Source organism: Astyanax mexicanus, chromosome 19 (genome assembly GCF_023375975.1).
Source record: "Astyanax mexicanus isolate ESR-SI-001 chromosome 19, AstMex3_surface, whole genome shotgun sequence".
Taxonomy (NCBI): domain Eukaryota; kingdom Metazoa; phylum Chordata; class Actinopteri; order Characiformes; family Acestrorhamphidae; genus Astyanax; species Astyanax mexicanus.
Window position 1 is genome coordinate 28,875,104 of NC_064426.1, and position 14,798 is coordinate 28,889,901.

The 14,798-nt window shown below is 38.3% G+C and overlaps 1 protein-coding gene across 1 annotated transcript in view; it reads left to right on the top strand.

Annotated features, from left to right (window-relative positions):
- tmem104 (transmembrane protein 104) overlaps positions 1 to 14,798 on the top strand; it is a 94,319-nt gene that overhangs the window by 60,934 nt on the left and 18,587 nt on the right. The window contains exon 9 of the mRNA XM_022673739.2: positions 937 to 1,030. Within this exon, the coding sequence (XP_022529460.1) occupies positions 937 to 1,030 (94 nt within the window). The remainder of the gene's footprint in view (positions 1 to 936; positions 1,031 to 14,798) is intronic.

A 14,798-nucleotide genomic window follows, 5' to 3' on the forward strand; every position in this document is an offset into this window, starting at 1 on the left:
GTTGCTCCCGGAAGGAAGTGTGGCATTGTGGTATTCGGATGGAAAGAAAGAAATATGGAATGATTAGCAAACATGGCCGATGTTCCGACTTGGTGTTGTAGGGGTTCCTAATGGTGTCCTGAGATAATCCATCCTATGCAGCTCCGGTATTCAGGTTTTGAGGTTGGAGGTCAGAGATAGGTCTGGTGATAAAGATTTATTCATCTCATTGATTTGATTGATGATCAGATGTAGTCCATCTAGAAAGGTCTGCCTTGACAGCTGGAAAAAATGAACAATGGATAGATTGATGAACAGGGAGCTTGTGTTGATTGGTGGTCCTGATTGGAGGCTTAGTTGGGATGTGAGGCAATCAGCAGACTTCAGACTTTTATGAGTATGCTTGAGATCTTGGCCGCAGGGGTCAGGGTCACGTGTGGGAGGTGTATGACCACTGCGTTTAACCAGGCTGGTGAAAAGCTGGTGGTATTGCATTGCTTAGTCTGTTGGATTTAGAATATTTGTGAGTTTTTCTGGGATCTAATCAGGTAAATTTACTGGCTTGTGAAAAGTATAACAGTGCTGATATGGTACTACTGCTGATGCATTACTAGTTACATGTGTGTTGATTTTTTCCACAAATCGCCAGTAATAAAGTGTTTATTTGTAATCTAGGTGGAAACCATTGTTTCCAGCAAATTGACCTATGGTGACAATCATGTCATCATGCCAATGTCTTTTGAATTTCAGTAATATTTAGAGCTGAAATATGGCAGCATTCCTTCTAAAACACTCTTATTGCCATCTTTGTCCAATTCTATCCACACAGCTCTGCCTACATTTATGTATTGTATTCATGTGTTTGTGCTTTTAATTTAGCACAACACACTGAAGATCTACATATGACTAAAAAGATCAATAAGCTATAGCTTCAGTGTTACATTCTTCTCATTACAGGCGATCTTCACGCTGCTGTTAGGACCTTTTGTGTTCTTCAACGCACAGAAGACCAAATATCTTCAGATCCTCACCTCACTCATGAGATGGATTGGTAAGTTTACTGTCCAGTCCACTGACAGCACTTTTCAACCAAAAGAACTCCATAAAAATAGTGATAGAACACAGTGGACCAAGACCAGCAGATGACATGTATCTCCAAACCATCACTGATTGTAGAAACGTCACACTAGACCTCAAGCAGTTTGGACTGTGTGTCTCTCCACTCTTCCTCCAGACTCTGCTCCCTTGATTTACAAATGAAATGTAAAATTTACTGATGATCAGTGATGGTTTGTTTGGAGAGACATGTCATCTGCTGGTGTTGATCCACTGTGTTTTATTATCAAGTCTAAAGTCAGTGCAGTGTTTTCCCGGAAAATCTTACAGCACTTCATGCTTCTCTCCGCTGACAACTTTTATGGAGATGCAGATTTCATTTTCCAGCAGAACTTGGCACACTGCCCACACTGCCAAAAATGTACCAATTGGTTTTATATAATATTCAAATTTTCTGAGACACTGATTTTTGGGTTTGCATTGGCCGTAAGCCGTCGTCATCAACGATCAAAGAAATAAACACTAAAAATAGATCTCTCTGTGTTTAATACATCTATATAATTTATGAGTTTCACATTTTGAAGTAAATTACTGAAATAAAATATCTTTTTCAATTATATTATTTTTTTTTTTAGATGCACTAGTATCAGTATGGTAAGGTTATTGCTTGATTATTGTTTCTGGTTAATACACAAGAGTGCCAAGCATATCTTGTGGCGTTCCACAGGGTTTTACTCTAGCGCCAATGAAGTTTATGTTATAAATTATAAAACTGTGGTGCCTGTACCACAATTTGAGAATCACTGATTGTACTGCACTGTCCTGTCTCTTAAATTGTCTAAGTGTTGTATCTATTGTTTTTATTGCGCGTTTGCACTTTATTTTATCTGTTGTATTGTTGTTGTTCTATATTGCACCATATTGGTTCCAGAGGACCTGAATATCAAATTTCAAATTTCACTTCCTGACTCTGGGGGGAGCCCAGGAGCAAGAAATACCAGTTGTCATATAATACTGCATTTATGGTCAGGTGTATGTTATTCCTTTTTTTTTAACATAACCTACCAGTTGAACCAGTATGAATTCAGCTACTGTTATCCTGACCTCCTGCTTCATAAGAAGGTTCTGTGGTGCCGTCCTGGTCCGAGGCATCACTCTCGTGTTCCCAGCATGTGTCTCTGCCTCCATCTCCTCTCATCCTTCAGCCTGTCGTCCTTGACAGCCCATCTCAGGCCTGATTGGACCGTCACTCACGGGGCGTCGCTGCCAAAATAAACGGCCGTCTTTAGCCGCCGCTCAAAGCGCGGGCGCACTAAATCATGGCTCCCGTGTGTGCACATGTAAATGTAAATGTAAACATGGAACATGCAAGAGAAAATTGAACCTGATGTAAAAACGGCTTGTGCGTCATTCCCCGGCTCCGCGGCTCGTCCCCGTATCCGTCCGCCTCCTGGCTTCCCCTCCGCGCTCTCGCCTCGTCCCTTGATTGATTCTCCGTGTCACGACGGCAGCCCTTAGTGCCGCGCAGGCTAATGATTCAAAATGGCTGCTGTTTCGCGGCCGCAGCGCTGACACGGGCTGAGCAGCTGCCTCGGATGAATTGCCAGCCTTTTGACCTCTCGGGGAATAAGAACCAGCGGGATAAAGTGGCTGTCGTTGGCGTACGGGTTCAGACAACAGTTAAGCCCAGGTCTCACAGGAGTGCAGCCCTCATGCAGCATTAATGAGTAATCAAATATTTATCTTGTGTATGCATGTGCAGGAATGTAAAGACCAATTAGAGATATCTACAGCTCATCTAATTAGCATGTGCAGCCTTATGGCTAGCTGCTGATGTAAAAAGTTGATTTGTGCTCTGATTTGTTACTGTGAGGTTACAATAACCTTGAGGGGGCGGAGCTCTTGTGAGATACATTTTTCACCTTTTTTTTCCACTGGAGTGTCAAGAAGATTCATTTTTCTGAGTTTAAGAGCGCATAAGAGCATTCTTAAGAAAAGTTCTGTAAGATGAGCTTAATTATATGTCTCATGTTTCAACACAAAAAAGATACAAGCAGAGTGGGGCTGGGTACCAACCACAAAATATATTCAAAATTGACGTTTAAAAAATCTTTAATTGACGTAATATTGTTCATGTTGATTCTGTTAAAGCTCCAATGAGTGCTCAAGTACTGCAACCTTTAAAAACTGAAAAACTGTTACTGCTACATGCAATTTCTTCTTTAACAGCTAGATGGAAAATAAGAGTCCAGCTCAGTTTTGGCTGGTGGAGCAATAGAGACTTCAGAATAGCTCATTCACTCATAGTAAAACCAGTGTGTAGTTAAAGTGAAGTTTCTGACTGAGCGTTCTCCCTCTCTCTCTGACCATACATAACCTGGAATGGGATTCATCCGCTCTCAAAGGAGACCGCATCACACCCGCCCAGTTTAAAACATTTTTTTAAGCATGCTCAATTACCCATTCTCACCAGAGAGGATGAGATCTCCCAAATCCCACAACTTACAGATAAAATCATGTATTTATAGAACGTGAAAGAGAATATAACCTTATAACATTTCTATCATTACTTAGCACAGTTGAGTAAATATCAGAACACTAACTGGATTCCCCTTTCAAATGTACATCATTCAGCTCAGTACAAAACAGTCTCAACTGTACACAACTAATTTAGCATCAGATTACTAACCAGATACCTCTCTCGAAAGTATATCTGTCAACCCATACAGTAAATAGTAGTAGTAATCCTGTTCAAATTAATATAAAACAGGAAAAAAAGCTTTTAGCATTGAATAAGCAGCAAATTTGGTTTGCTTGTGTTTTGACTGTGAGCTCCACAGTGCAGTTCTGCACATGAATTCACGGCTCTCTCAGCAGGTGCAGAGTTTCACATTTCACAGTTTTTATCATGGCTTATTCTAAAAAAAAAGTAAATTACATTTTAATCTTAAGAGACACTGCATAGCACATTACATGCAGGTTGGCTTTTTTTTGTTTGCTTCTGACTTATTTGTAGAATGTGTAAGACTAGCGTGCCTCATGGAAGGATAAGAGCAAAGATTTATAACACCACTAACTGGCTACCCCTATCAAGAGTGCTTTCAGTTTTCAGCCCATACAGTTATTAACCTCACAGAACAGCAAATGGTGCAGACCACTTTTACTCACGACTGACTACTATTTTCTAAAAGTTGATAGTAAATTAATTACAAAAACTTTAGATTATGTTTGGAAGAGAATCGTGTAAACGTAAACACATGGTTTTAAGTGTTGTAATGATTGGATTACAGTGGAATGCAAGGTTAAGAGTACAGAAAAGTGTATACTATAGTGGGACTTAGTCATATTTTCTTCTATTATCTCTCTATCTTGTTCGTATGAAGTTCAGGTGTGGCCATATATTGCCGTTTTCCTCCAGCAGCAGTGAACTGTCTCATGTTTCTTAAGTCCAACATTACCATTGACCTGGGGGCTTTTCAGGTTATGTATGTTCCCACTCAGAGTGATTTTGAAAGACGCTTTAGTGCAGAGCGGTTGTGCGGAGTAGAATTTTCTCATTCTGTTCGGATAGGTCGTTCCTGTTCAACAGCGAGATAATAGAGTCTGGATTGCTTTTCACAAAGCCAGCCCAGCTTCTTTCTCATTATCTACTGTTCCTGTTTGTACATTGTTTGTTCTCTATGTTTTAGAATCAATTAAGGCTGGTTTTGCAGGTTCATTGATTTAGAAAATAAGCACTATAACACTGTTTCACCAATGCTAATTAAATATTACATTAGCAAAACTTTGTTTTACACTGGAGGTCTCCGCCAGAGGAATCCCAATGAGCTTATGTACAGCATATGTACAGTATTTTTTTAGAAGATTAATAGGAGTTTTATGCTGTCTCCCAACTATTCATATTTATATATGTTAATTTTGTTGTTGTTATTAGTGGTGTCTATTGATTAAAAAATGTAAAATTTAATACGGTTACCTAGCAAAGCACGGCTCATTTGACTAGAGTGGTCACACTGAAGAGGTGGGGCACAGCACGTTCCACTTGGATTTAAGCACGGTACGTATGCAGTGTGAGCGCTATCTGTGCCCGAGCATGGAACAAGATGATGTCAGTGATACGATGTTCCTGTAAACAAACATGGTGGTGTTGTGCCGAATTCAGCACCCCTGTCAAGAGCAGCACCCCTCTCTTGGGAGAATACACTATGTATGCAACTGTGGCTGATATAACCGTGACTTTTGACACCTATTTCTAAGTAAATTAAATACTAAATAGTTAGATAATCTGGGCTTTTATTAAAAATACGGTGCGTACATTTTCCAGAGAAAGAGTGCTTTTCGTGGCGGGGGTGCTGAATTCAGCTCAACACCAGCAAACCCACTGAGCAGTGAGTGAGGTAAGTGTGCTCGGGCACGGATTATTTAAACGTAGTGTGAGTGCAGGCCAGCAGGGACATGGGCAGGGGGCAGAACCGTGCTCTAGCATGTTTCAACCAAACCGTGCCGAGTGTGAGTACACCCTTAAGTTAATTAATATGTGCAAACAAAACATAAAATATCTTGAGTTTATGCTGTCTGTGCATTTTCCTATTGTGCTAATATATTTCTGATTTAGAATTTGGTCGCTGTAAAGACTGTCCACTTTGGCAACACGCTATAATTGGAAAAAATAAAATTTTAGTAAATAAAACAGGGTTCCTACTGGTCCTAGCACATGCTAACTTTAGCGGTGAGTTAGCTAACATTACTGGAAAGTGAACTAAGGTTAACAGAGAGCTAGCTAAGATCGTAACATTTGCAGCGAGCTAGCTACATTAATGGGGAGAGAACTAAGGTTAGTGGAGAGCTAGCTAACATAGTAATGTTAGTAGTGAGTTGGCTATGTTACTGGGGAGATAACTAAGGTTAGCAGAGAGCTAGCTAACATAATAACATTAGCAACAAGTTAATCAGGAGAGAACTAAGGTTATCAGAAAGCTAGCTAACATAGTAATGTTAGTAGTGAGTTAGCTACGTTTCTGGGGAGAAAACTAAGGCTAGCAGAGAGCTAGCTAACATATTAACATTAGAAGCAAGTTACCGGGGAGAGAACTAAGGTTAGCAGAGAGCTAGCTAACATTAGCGCTGAGCTAGATAACATAGTAACGTTTGCGGCAAGTTAGCTACATTACTTGGGAGAGGACTAAGGTTAGCGTAAAGCTAGCTAACATTAGCGCTGAGCTAGATAACATAGTAACGTTAGGGGCAAGTTATGTACGTTAAGTTTTGATTTCCAATACAACAAATTATTTCCTTCCAAAGAGAAAGTATGACCACATTTTTTAGGTTTTAATTTATATTTTTATGGTCTAAAAAAGGACTTAAAAACATTAAATTTGAATTTTAAAACGGTGCAAGAACCCTGTAAAAGGCAGGTTGGTTGTGAAAAGGTGTAGATTTGTGTAGATGTAGACGTGCTCGTGCTTTGTGATGCTTCTGGCTTCGCTTTTCCGGGCAGGCTCTTTGGTGCTTGGGTTTTACTGCCCTATGGGAGCTGGCAGATGTTGAATGTCGAGTACCTTTTACTTTCCCTTTTCCCCTTTTTATGTGCCTTTGGCAGACAGGCTCTTTTCTCATATGATGCTCGGCAGTCTTGGTCATTACTCACCGCCGACAGCAGGACGGGCTGGAACCCCCTCGTGTGCATCTCCAGTCACCCGTAATACTCTGTGGAGACCGTGGCCGAGTGCGAGTCGGAGGAGAAGCGCTAAGTAGGGTGCAGCTCATCAGAGGAAGCTACCTTGAATTTTAGCCTTTGTGACCTCTTGCTGTTGACTTGGCTATTCCACTGTGACCTCTGTAGCCATGCCTCAGAACTGATGACTCTCTCAGCCCACCAAAGAGCAGCACGCTGCAGTTAAAGAGAGAGGCCATGCTCTACATTTTTCTTGTATTTTTATATATATATATATATATATATATATATATATATATATATATATATATACATATTATTTATTTATTTTTCCCCCCCAGGTCCCACTTTATCCTTACAACACTGTCTGGGCTGTTGGATCAAAAACATTTTCTAAGCTTTAGGAATTACTTGGTCATTACACACAGCAGTGTCACAGTTGAGTAGAGGTCGGCGATATGGCCCTAAAATTGTATCACAATATTTTAGGGTAACGATATTGTTGCCGATACGTATATACAAAACATTACATGGGAAAATGGGGAAAAAAAAAAAATTTATTTGGTTATATTATTGCATACGATATGATACTGCACACCACTAATTAAGATTTTCACCAGATTGTAAGAGAATACTTCACTTCATTTATCCAGGATTAAAGTAAAATAAATTATACTGGACAGATACTGCACTCTTAATGTGTTTGAGAGCATCAGCTGTAAAGTTGTGAAGAGGTGGAGTTGGTATACAGTGAATAGCTCTAATCCAAGTTCTAATCCATATTATGAGAAGCAAGAACTTTATTAAAAAAAATTACTTTAAGAAATGAAAGTCAGCCAATTTGAAAAATTTCAAGAACTTTGAAAATTTTCCTCAAGTTCAGTTACAGAATCCATCAAAAGCGTTATGATGAAACTGGCACTCATCAGGAAAGCAGGAAAGGATGAGCAAGAGTTACCTCTTTGTACAGGATGAGTTCATCAGAGCTCAACCTCAGAATCCACGAGTTAACAGCTCCCCAAAGTAACACTTTTAGGTTCACTACATAGTCTAGATGACTTTAGTATTTATTTAGAATATAGGAAAAAAATGAAAACATTGAATCAGAAGGTGTGTCCAATAGGGTTTAGCCATATCGTATCGTACGCAATAATATCGCCAACATTTTTGAATATTGTGAACGATACTACACCCTGAAACATGGTGCCATGTCAACATATTTAATTTTGTTGCAGTAGTGTATTCTTAAAATATATTTTTTTAATTCATTGTTTGGTCATATCGCCAAAAGTATCAGTATCAGAAAAATACCATGAAATATAGTGATATTATTTTAGAGCGATATCGCCCACCCCTAAATTTGATTCAGCCTTTCAGGTGTAGAAAACATTAGTAGTGCTCAATGCAACTATTAATCCATATCGAGCAAAATCTATAGGCTTTAATTTTCTTCTTCTTCTTCTTCTTCTTCTTCTTCTTCTTCTTCTTCTTCAGAGAGTGTGCTCTGGGCAGTTTTAAATCTAAATGCTATTTCACACCTCTGGCCTTCGTTACAGTGTGTGCAGCAGCTTGTTTACTCAGCAGAAATGCAGATTTGTGCATGTTTTATTTAACGTGCCTCTACATTGGTCAGATACGCTAACCTCCTCCCTCCTTGCTTCGTAAAGAGAAGGGCCGGTTCTGGATTATAGCGCTGGAATAACGAGTGTGGAGGGGGGGAGTGAGTAGAGACATGCAGTTTTAATTGATATTGAGTGGTGTGAGTGGAGAGGGACAGGTGAAGGGCTCTTGATTGCTAGAAGGGAATTAATCATTGCTGCTTCCCTGGAGAAAAGGCGCAGGGCATCGCGAAGGCCATTTATAACCGTTACGGCATTGGCATGTTGATGCCCATGGCTCGGAAAACAGAGGCTTCAGGAATCAAACCTGCAGTTCAGGCCTATAAATCTGCATGTCCTGAGTTTGTAATGGTAGATTGGTGGGGAGAATTTGGTTATAATTTATTTTATAATTTATTTAATTGTGAAGAAAAACACTATTGAATGAATAGTAATGTGGGGTAAGGTTAGAGAATTGGATATGAATATGTAATTATATATTAAAATGTCCTATTCAATTAAGAGAAGCACTAAAACCCCTAAATTTTTGCTGACTCCTCCCTCAGCTCAAATTTGAAAAAGGGTAAAAAAAAAAATGGGAGTGGTTGTATGGGAGGGGCACTGTGTGATGTATGGGTTTAGAGGCAGGGCATATTGATGGACTGATCTGCATATATAGATATTGTAATCTACATACTAAAGTACAAGGACACATAATCCACGCCTATAACTCAGTTGAACCCTGGGAGGGCACTGCAGAGGCCAATCAGTTTGTGTCAATCATATCTGCTCCAGAAATGCTGTATAAAGAGTTGTGTGAGTATCACTTCCCAGTTTCCTCACACTGATACCTCAGTATTGACAAAAAAAAAAACTTGTATCGTTGTATCGCGTTATTCTTAAGATTTCTGGTTCAAATCCCGGTCATGCAGCTTGAACACTTATCAGCTGCTGGAGCCCTGAGAGAGCACAATTGGTCTTTCTCTCTCTGTGTGTGATGGCTCATCACTAATGATGGGGGGATGGGGGGGAAATCAGCCTAGCTATATTTTGAAGAAAAAATCGGAGAAAAAAAAAAAAAAAAAATATATATATATATATATATATATATATATATATATATATATATATATATATATATATAATTATCGTAAAAATACCCTGAAATATTGTGATATTATTTTAGCGCCATCATATTGCATATATCTTAATAGATTCAGGTGAGGACCATTTGAGAGAACCATTAGACGTGCCTTAAAAAAAGGCATGCTATAATAAAAATCCTGTATCATGAAAACCACATTTTCTAACTTATACTACTTAATTTGCATCTTATTTTACACTGCTTTAAGCAAAAAAAAAAAAAACGTATCTGTACCAGGTGCAATAATGGAAAATGAGGGGAAACAATTAATCAACGGTTCCAACAGCAAATAAAACAAATATTGCTTAATTAACAGGAATAAAACTTAGGATTTTAGATTAGGATATGGGAATATAAAATAAAAAAACTATATATATGTTTTTGTTTTCTTAAATGCAAATGCAAAATGGGACTAAATGCCATTTAAGACAAATGTAAAGTATGGTGAGACCTGTTTTTATTGTTATGGTCAGTCTACAATTGGTCAGTTATCAGGGTGGTCTGAAATATAGCCATGCCCTAATGAACACTTAGAGAACAGGATCGCTTAAATCCATCCCCTGAAAGTCATAAAAATGTCACAGACACGGAAAATACAATTTGTTTATTCTCAAGTTCCGATATGCAAGTTGGTTTAATGTCAGATTTAATTAGGCAAAACTTATGACCTTATTAATGGCTCAAAGGTGCTATTCTCAGGTTTGTAATTGCTTGTTTTTCAGGTAGCATGAATGAAAAAATCTAAATCTTATCAAGTGAAATTATCTCATGTTAAGGCAAGTTTTTTCTTTTTCTGATAATGTTTCTATAAGCATTAAAAGTGTAGCATTATTCTACTTATTTGTGATAATTAGATCTTAAATGATCTATAGCATAGAGTTGCCCTCAGGTATCAAACCAATTTTTTGGTTATTACATACCATCATTTTATTTTTTTTATCTTTAATATAATATAACATGTAAAGTCCCGTACATATGAAGTGAACAAGTAGGTCATAAATAAAAACATGCATATGTGCAAGAATATGTAAAGTAAGACTTTTAGATTTTTTTCTGCCTTGTGCAGTTTACTTTTGTTTGATTATTCTTTTAAAAGAATGCATGTTTTGGGTGCTTCCTTCCTCGAAAACACCTAATTCAAATGATTAGATTGTTATTAAAAGTCAGAATCTAAATTTATGTTCAATATTTATATCCATAGTGACTTCTCAAATTTTCACCTTATTATCAAATTAAGTTAAATTTTAGATTCTGCATACCCTATTGGCGTATTGTTTTGCTTAATATTAGCATAAACATATTTTGTCTAGTTTTTGCCAATGTTTTTTGCAGTGTACTGTAGTCATAGGGAAGTAATCAAACACCAGTTGGATATCTATTTGCATTGGACCCTGTTTTAAATGTATGTTAGTTTATGTTTGGTTAAAATATTGGTTCATGGGGAAATCTGGGAATTACTAGCTTGCTGTGTAAAGTCTATAAACATAATAATATTCTTGTGTGCTTTTTGTTGTTGTGAAAGTGGTCTCAAGTTTCTTTTTTTTTTTTACTCTTAAAGAAATCAGATTGCCCAGAGCCTCGTTCAGTCGAGCAGTGTTTTCTGGACACAGGAGGAACCTGTGTTTGCTCAACACACTTCAAAACCTTTACCTCCATTACCGCAGCGCTCAGAATAACAGAATAACTCTGAGGAATGGATTGTATGGATTGTGCTGTAGAAGAGAAGCTTTGTGAGTCAGTGCGTAGATGCTCAGAAAGAGCAGTCTTCAATCTTCCACCTCTCTGTTCTTCTCAGTATTGACGCCCGCTTTCCCTCCTTAATGAGTTCCCCTCTAAACCCTGATTTCTTTCAGACGATAAATTGCGGGCTGATTAAAGGAGAATGTCCACGCTGCTCTACAGCTCCACCAGCTGCAGCTCAATACATGGTAACTAAGCCTTTAATCATGGCTGCTGGTGCTGATTTCACTGCTGTCCTGTTTGCTAATCTATATCTCCCAGCTTCCCTTGAACCCTGGAATGAAGGAGGTGTGAAGGAAGTGGAAGGCCTGGAATTAAAATGTTAAGACCATTTTGACCTGTCAGCTGCTCTTCCAGGCAGTTAGTCAGCTGTAAACTTGTACTTCACTTATTTTATCTTCTAAAGATAATTACGCTGATAGATTTTATCTTCTCGTTTGTGCATTGTACGGTCGTTGGGTAGACATGGACTAATTCGCTCCACTAATGGATGGAATTACTTCAGCGCTCCCCCCGGGCCAGTCAAATTTAAATACTTATTAAATGGATTTTTTCCAGAAAAGTGCAGCAGCTCACTGGGGGAAAGTTAGATCTTCCAATAGCTGATGATCTTGCTTTGGCTGAATCACACTGTTTTTGACTGTTTCTAACAGTAGAACTATCAAAAAAAGGCAGTGTCTGTCTTAAAGGCACGGTTTGAAATGTTATAAAAACAGCGGTTTTATTTGTAAGTAAGAGTTTTATGTTGTCACTGGCTTCAGATCTTGTTATATGATAAGAAATGTTCTAAAAGTGTGATTTAACCATCATAGATGGATATATGGAGATATTTTATCTCAGTTAGGGGTGTGTCAAATCATATCGGATGCAATCGTATTCTTGAATTTTTTTTTTTTCTCAGTGTTTTGTCATATCACCAAAAGTACTGTTATAATACCATTAAATATCATGATATTATTTTAGGGCCATATTGCCCACCCCTAGTTGCCACTCATCACATGTCCAGAAAACACTGTTTCATGGTGTGGTGTCCAATTTCCTACAATGCCAGATCTCCTTTAGTCTTTATTACAGGCACTTGGACAACATTTTAACGTTAATATGGTCTTGGGGCGCCAATGGTCTAAAGCGCTGCTGCTATGATCAGGAAATCACTGGTTTGAATCCCAGTCATGCAGCTTGCCCTCAGCTGAGAAGGCGTGTGCTAGTCTTTACTCTCCTTGTGTTGTTGTATCACTAGTGATTGTGGGATATACAGCTAAGTAGCAGCTGAATGAGTGAGACAATTGGCCTATAGCAAAATTGGGAGAAAATGGGAAAAATTACAAGAAAAATAAAAACCTGACTTGTCGCTGCAGATACTATTCAGTGACCAGACGCATTTTACGACCTATCCTCAGTTGAAAATGTGTGGGATGCAATTGGACGTGCAGGAACTGTGTGAGAATATTGGAGCTGCATGGAAAGGGTTGTTGCAGGACATCATTAGGAACCTCTACAACTCCATGTTGAGACATCTGGCATGTTCTCAAACATTATTAAACACTAATTTTCTATGTGTAGCTCAATAAATATGACCAAGAGTTGCAGTACCCATATCAGTCTAAATTTCTAAGCATATGTTGTTCCTGGTCACTTTTAGCTTTCTTTCATTAGCATCACAATCCCACACTTCCTTCCAGGTGCAACTATGTCTTTGATGATGAGTGTATAATTACGAATTCTGCCAAAACTATAAACCAATGGAAAACAAGGCTTTTCTACAGAATATTGCATGGCACACGAAAATGCATGCAGTTTCATAAATAGCAAATAAAAAAATGGTGAATCCTGTGTAGTCATCATGAAAAATATGAGCATACCAATAAAGTCTCAGACCTTCTCTCCATTCCCACAGTATTTATTGCTTGTCAGAGAATTCACTTGCCCCATCACAAAGTGAATGGCCCCATATGACTCCATACGGAAGTTTATTGGCCTTTGGAGCTTTGGGAGCACCGTTAGCCTCAGCTTAACGGGAGACTCTTTGTTTGCAAGCGCAGGAAATATAGCCGTACTCTCACCAGGGGGGTTGTTAAGGCATTCTTCACAAGGTCTTTGCAATTTTCTGTTTGCGGTCCATAAATTAGCTGCATGTAGATGGACCGAGAGCAGCTCTGTGGACATGATATGTAGCTGTTTGACATGCACTCAGCACTTACTGCTCTCTGCCCAGGCCTGAGCTGCTTAAATAAATGTTGAACCTGCTGTTAAAGAACAGTTCATCATGCTAACCTGATTGAGTGATGCTTGGGTTGCTGGTGATTGTTTGACTGGAAAGGTAAAGGCTTTGTCCTTCAGAAAACATCCTTCATCCTATCAGCTGCTGGACTAAGGCGCATTGGGGTACTCACATACCTTATTTGGTCTGCACCTTTTAACTTTTTTTTTTCTTCCATTTGGTCTGTACCAAAATAGCACCATGCCTCAGCGTTGGCCTGAGTTTGGGTAATCTGAGTCATGGTTTAGTACTTTTTGGAGCAATTTGGGACCAGTTACAGAAAGTTGAGGCAGGCTAGTGTAAACCCTAAACAAAAGAAAAGTAATAATTGTTGTGATGTTAACACTAAATCAGAAGTATGGGTACAACTTGTGCTAATGATTCCTGCACCTACTGTAAATGTAGATTATGCTTGTTTTTAGACATGAACCAAACTGAACATTTTTGGCCAGAACCAATTTAAAAAATGTTTTTTTGCTAGTTTTTCATTTTGTTGAGTTAAACTAGCAAAAAACATAACTGTTTATCATAAATAGTTCACTCTTTTCAATTGGCCAAAACACAAATAACAAAACTTTTTATTTTTATTTTTTTAGCCAATCGAATAATTCAGATTTTTCCAGATTTTCTATACATTCCTACCTATTTATAAACAGACATGAATGAATCCATACGTAACTGTTAAACCCATTATGAGTGAGTGCTGAGTGACTAGGCTGTGTTTTGGCAAGAACCTGGCAATTCAATATATTACAATATATTGCAATACTGTAAGTGATGATATCTGCCTTTAATATTTGCATGAAAACTGTTAAGTAAGAAATGTACATAGTGCTTTTGAGAATTGATACCATCGATATCACAAAACATACAATCATGATACTTTGATATATCAGTGTTTTCATATATCCCTAGGAGTGACGTGGATGGAAGGCAGAGTTTGGCACAACACCTGGAAAGTTCTTTACTGCGCTCAGTTACTAAACAGCAGTGTAAACAACAACTAACTGTAACTTTCCTGCGTTATATTTATCTCTGGTGTCGGACGTCAGAGATGGGAATGAAGTCACATCTGAGTTAACTGCATTTCAGTTAAACTGTAAGATATCAACTGTTGTTGTTAGCATTGGCCCAGGTTAGCATTGCTAGCGATTTCAGTTGATAACAATGTATTAAGCAGTATTTGGTGCATCTAAACCAAATAAAACATATTCACAGATAGAGGTACTGTGCCATCTATTTAGGTAGGAGTGTTTTATTCAGAGCTAGGTAATTCTGCTACGAATGTGCAGTAAACAGTAGGGCTGTAACGATTAGTTGATATAATGTCGATTATAAAAATTTGTC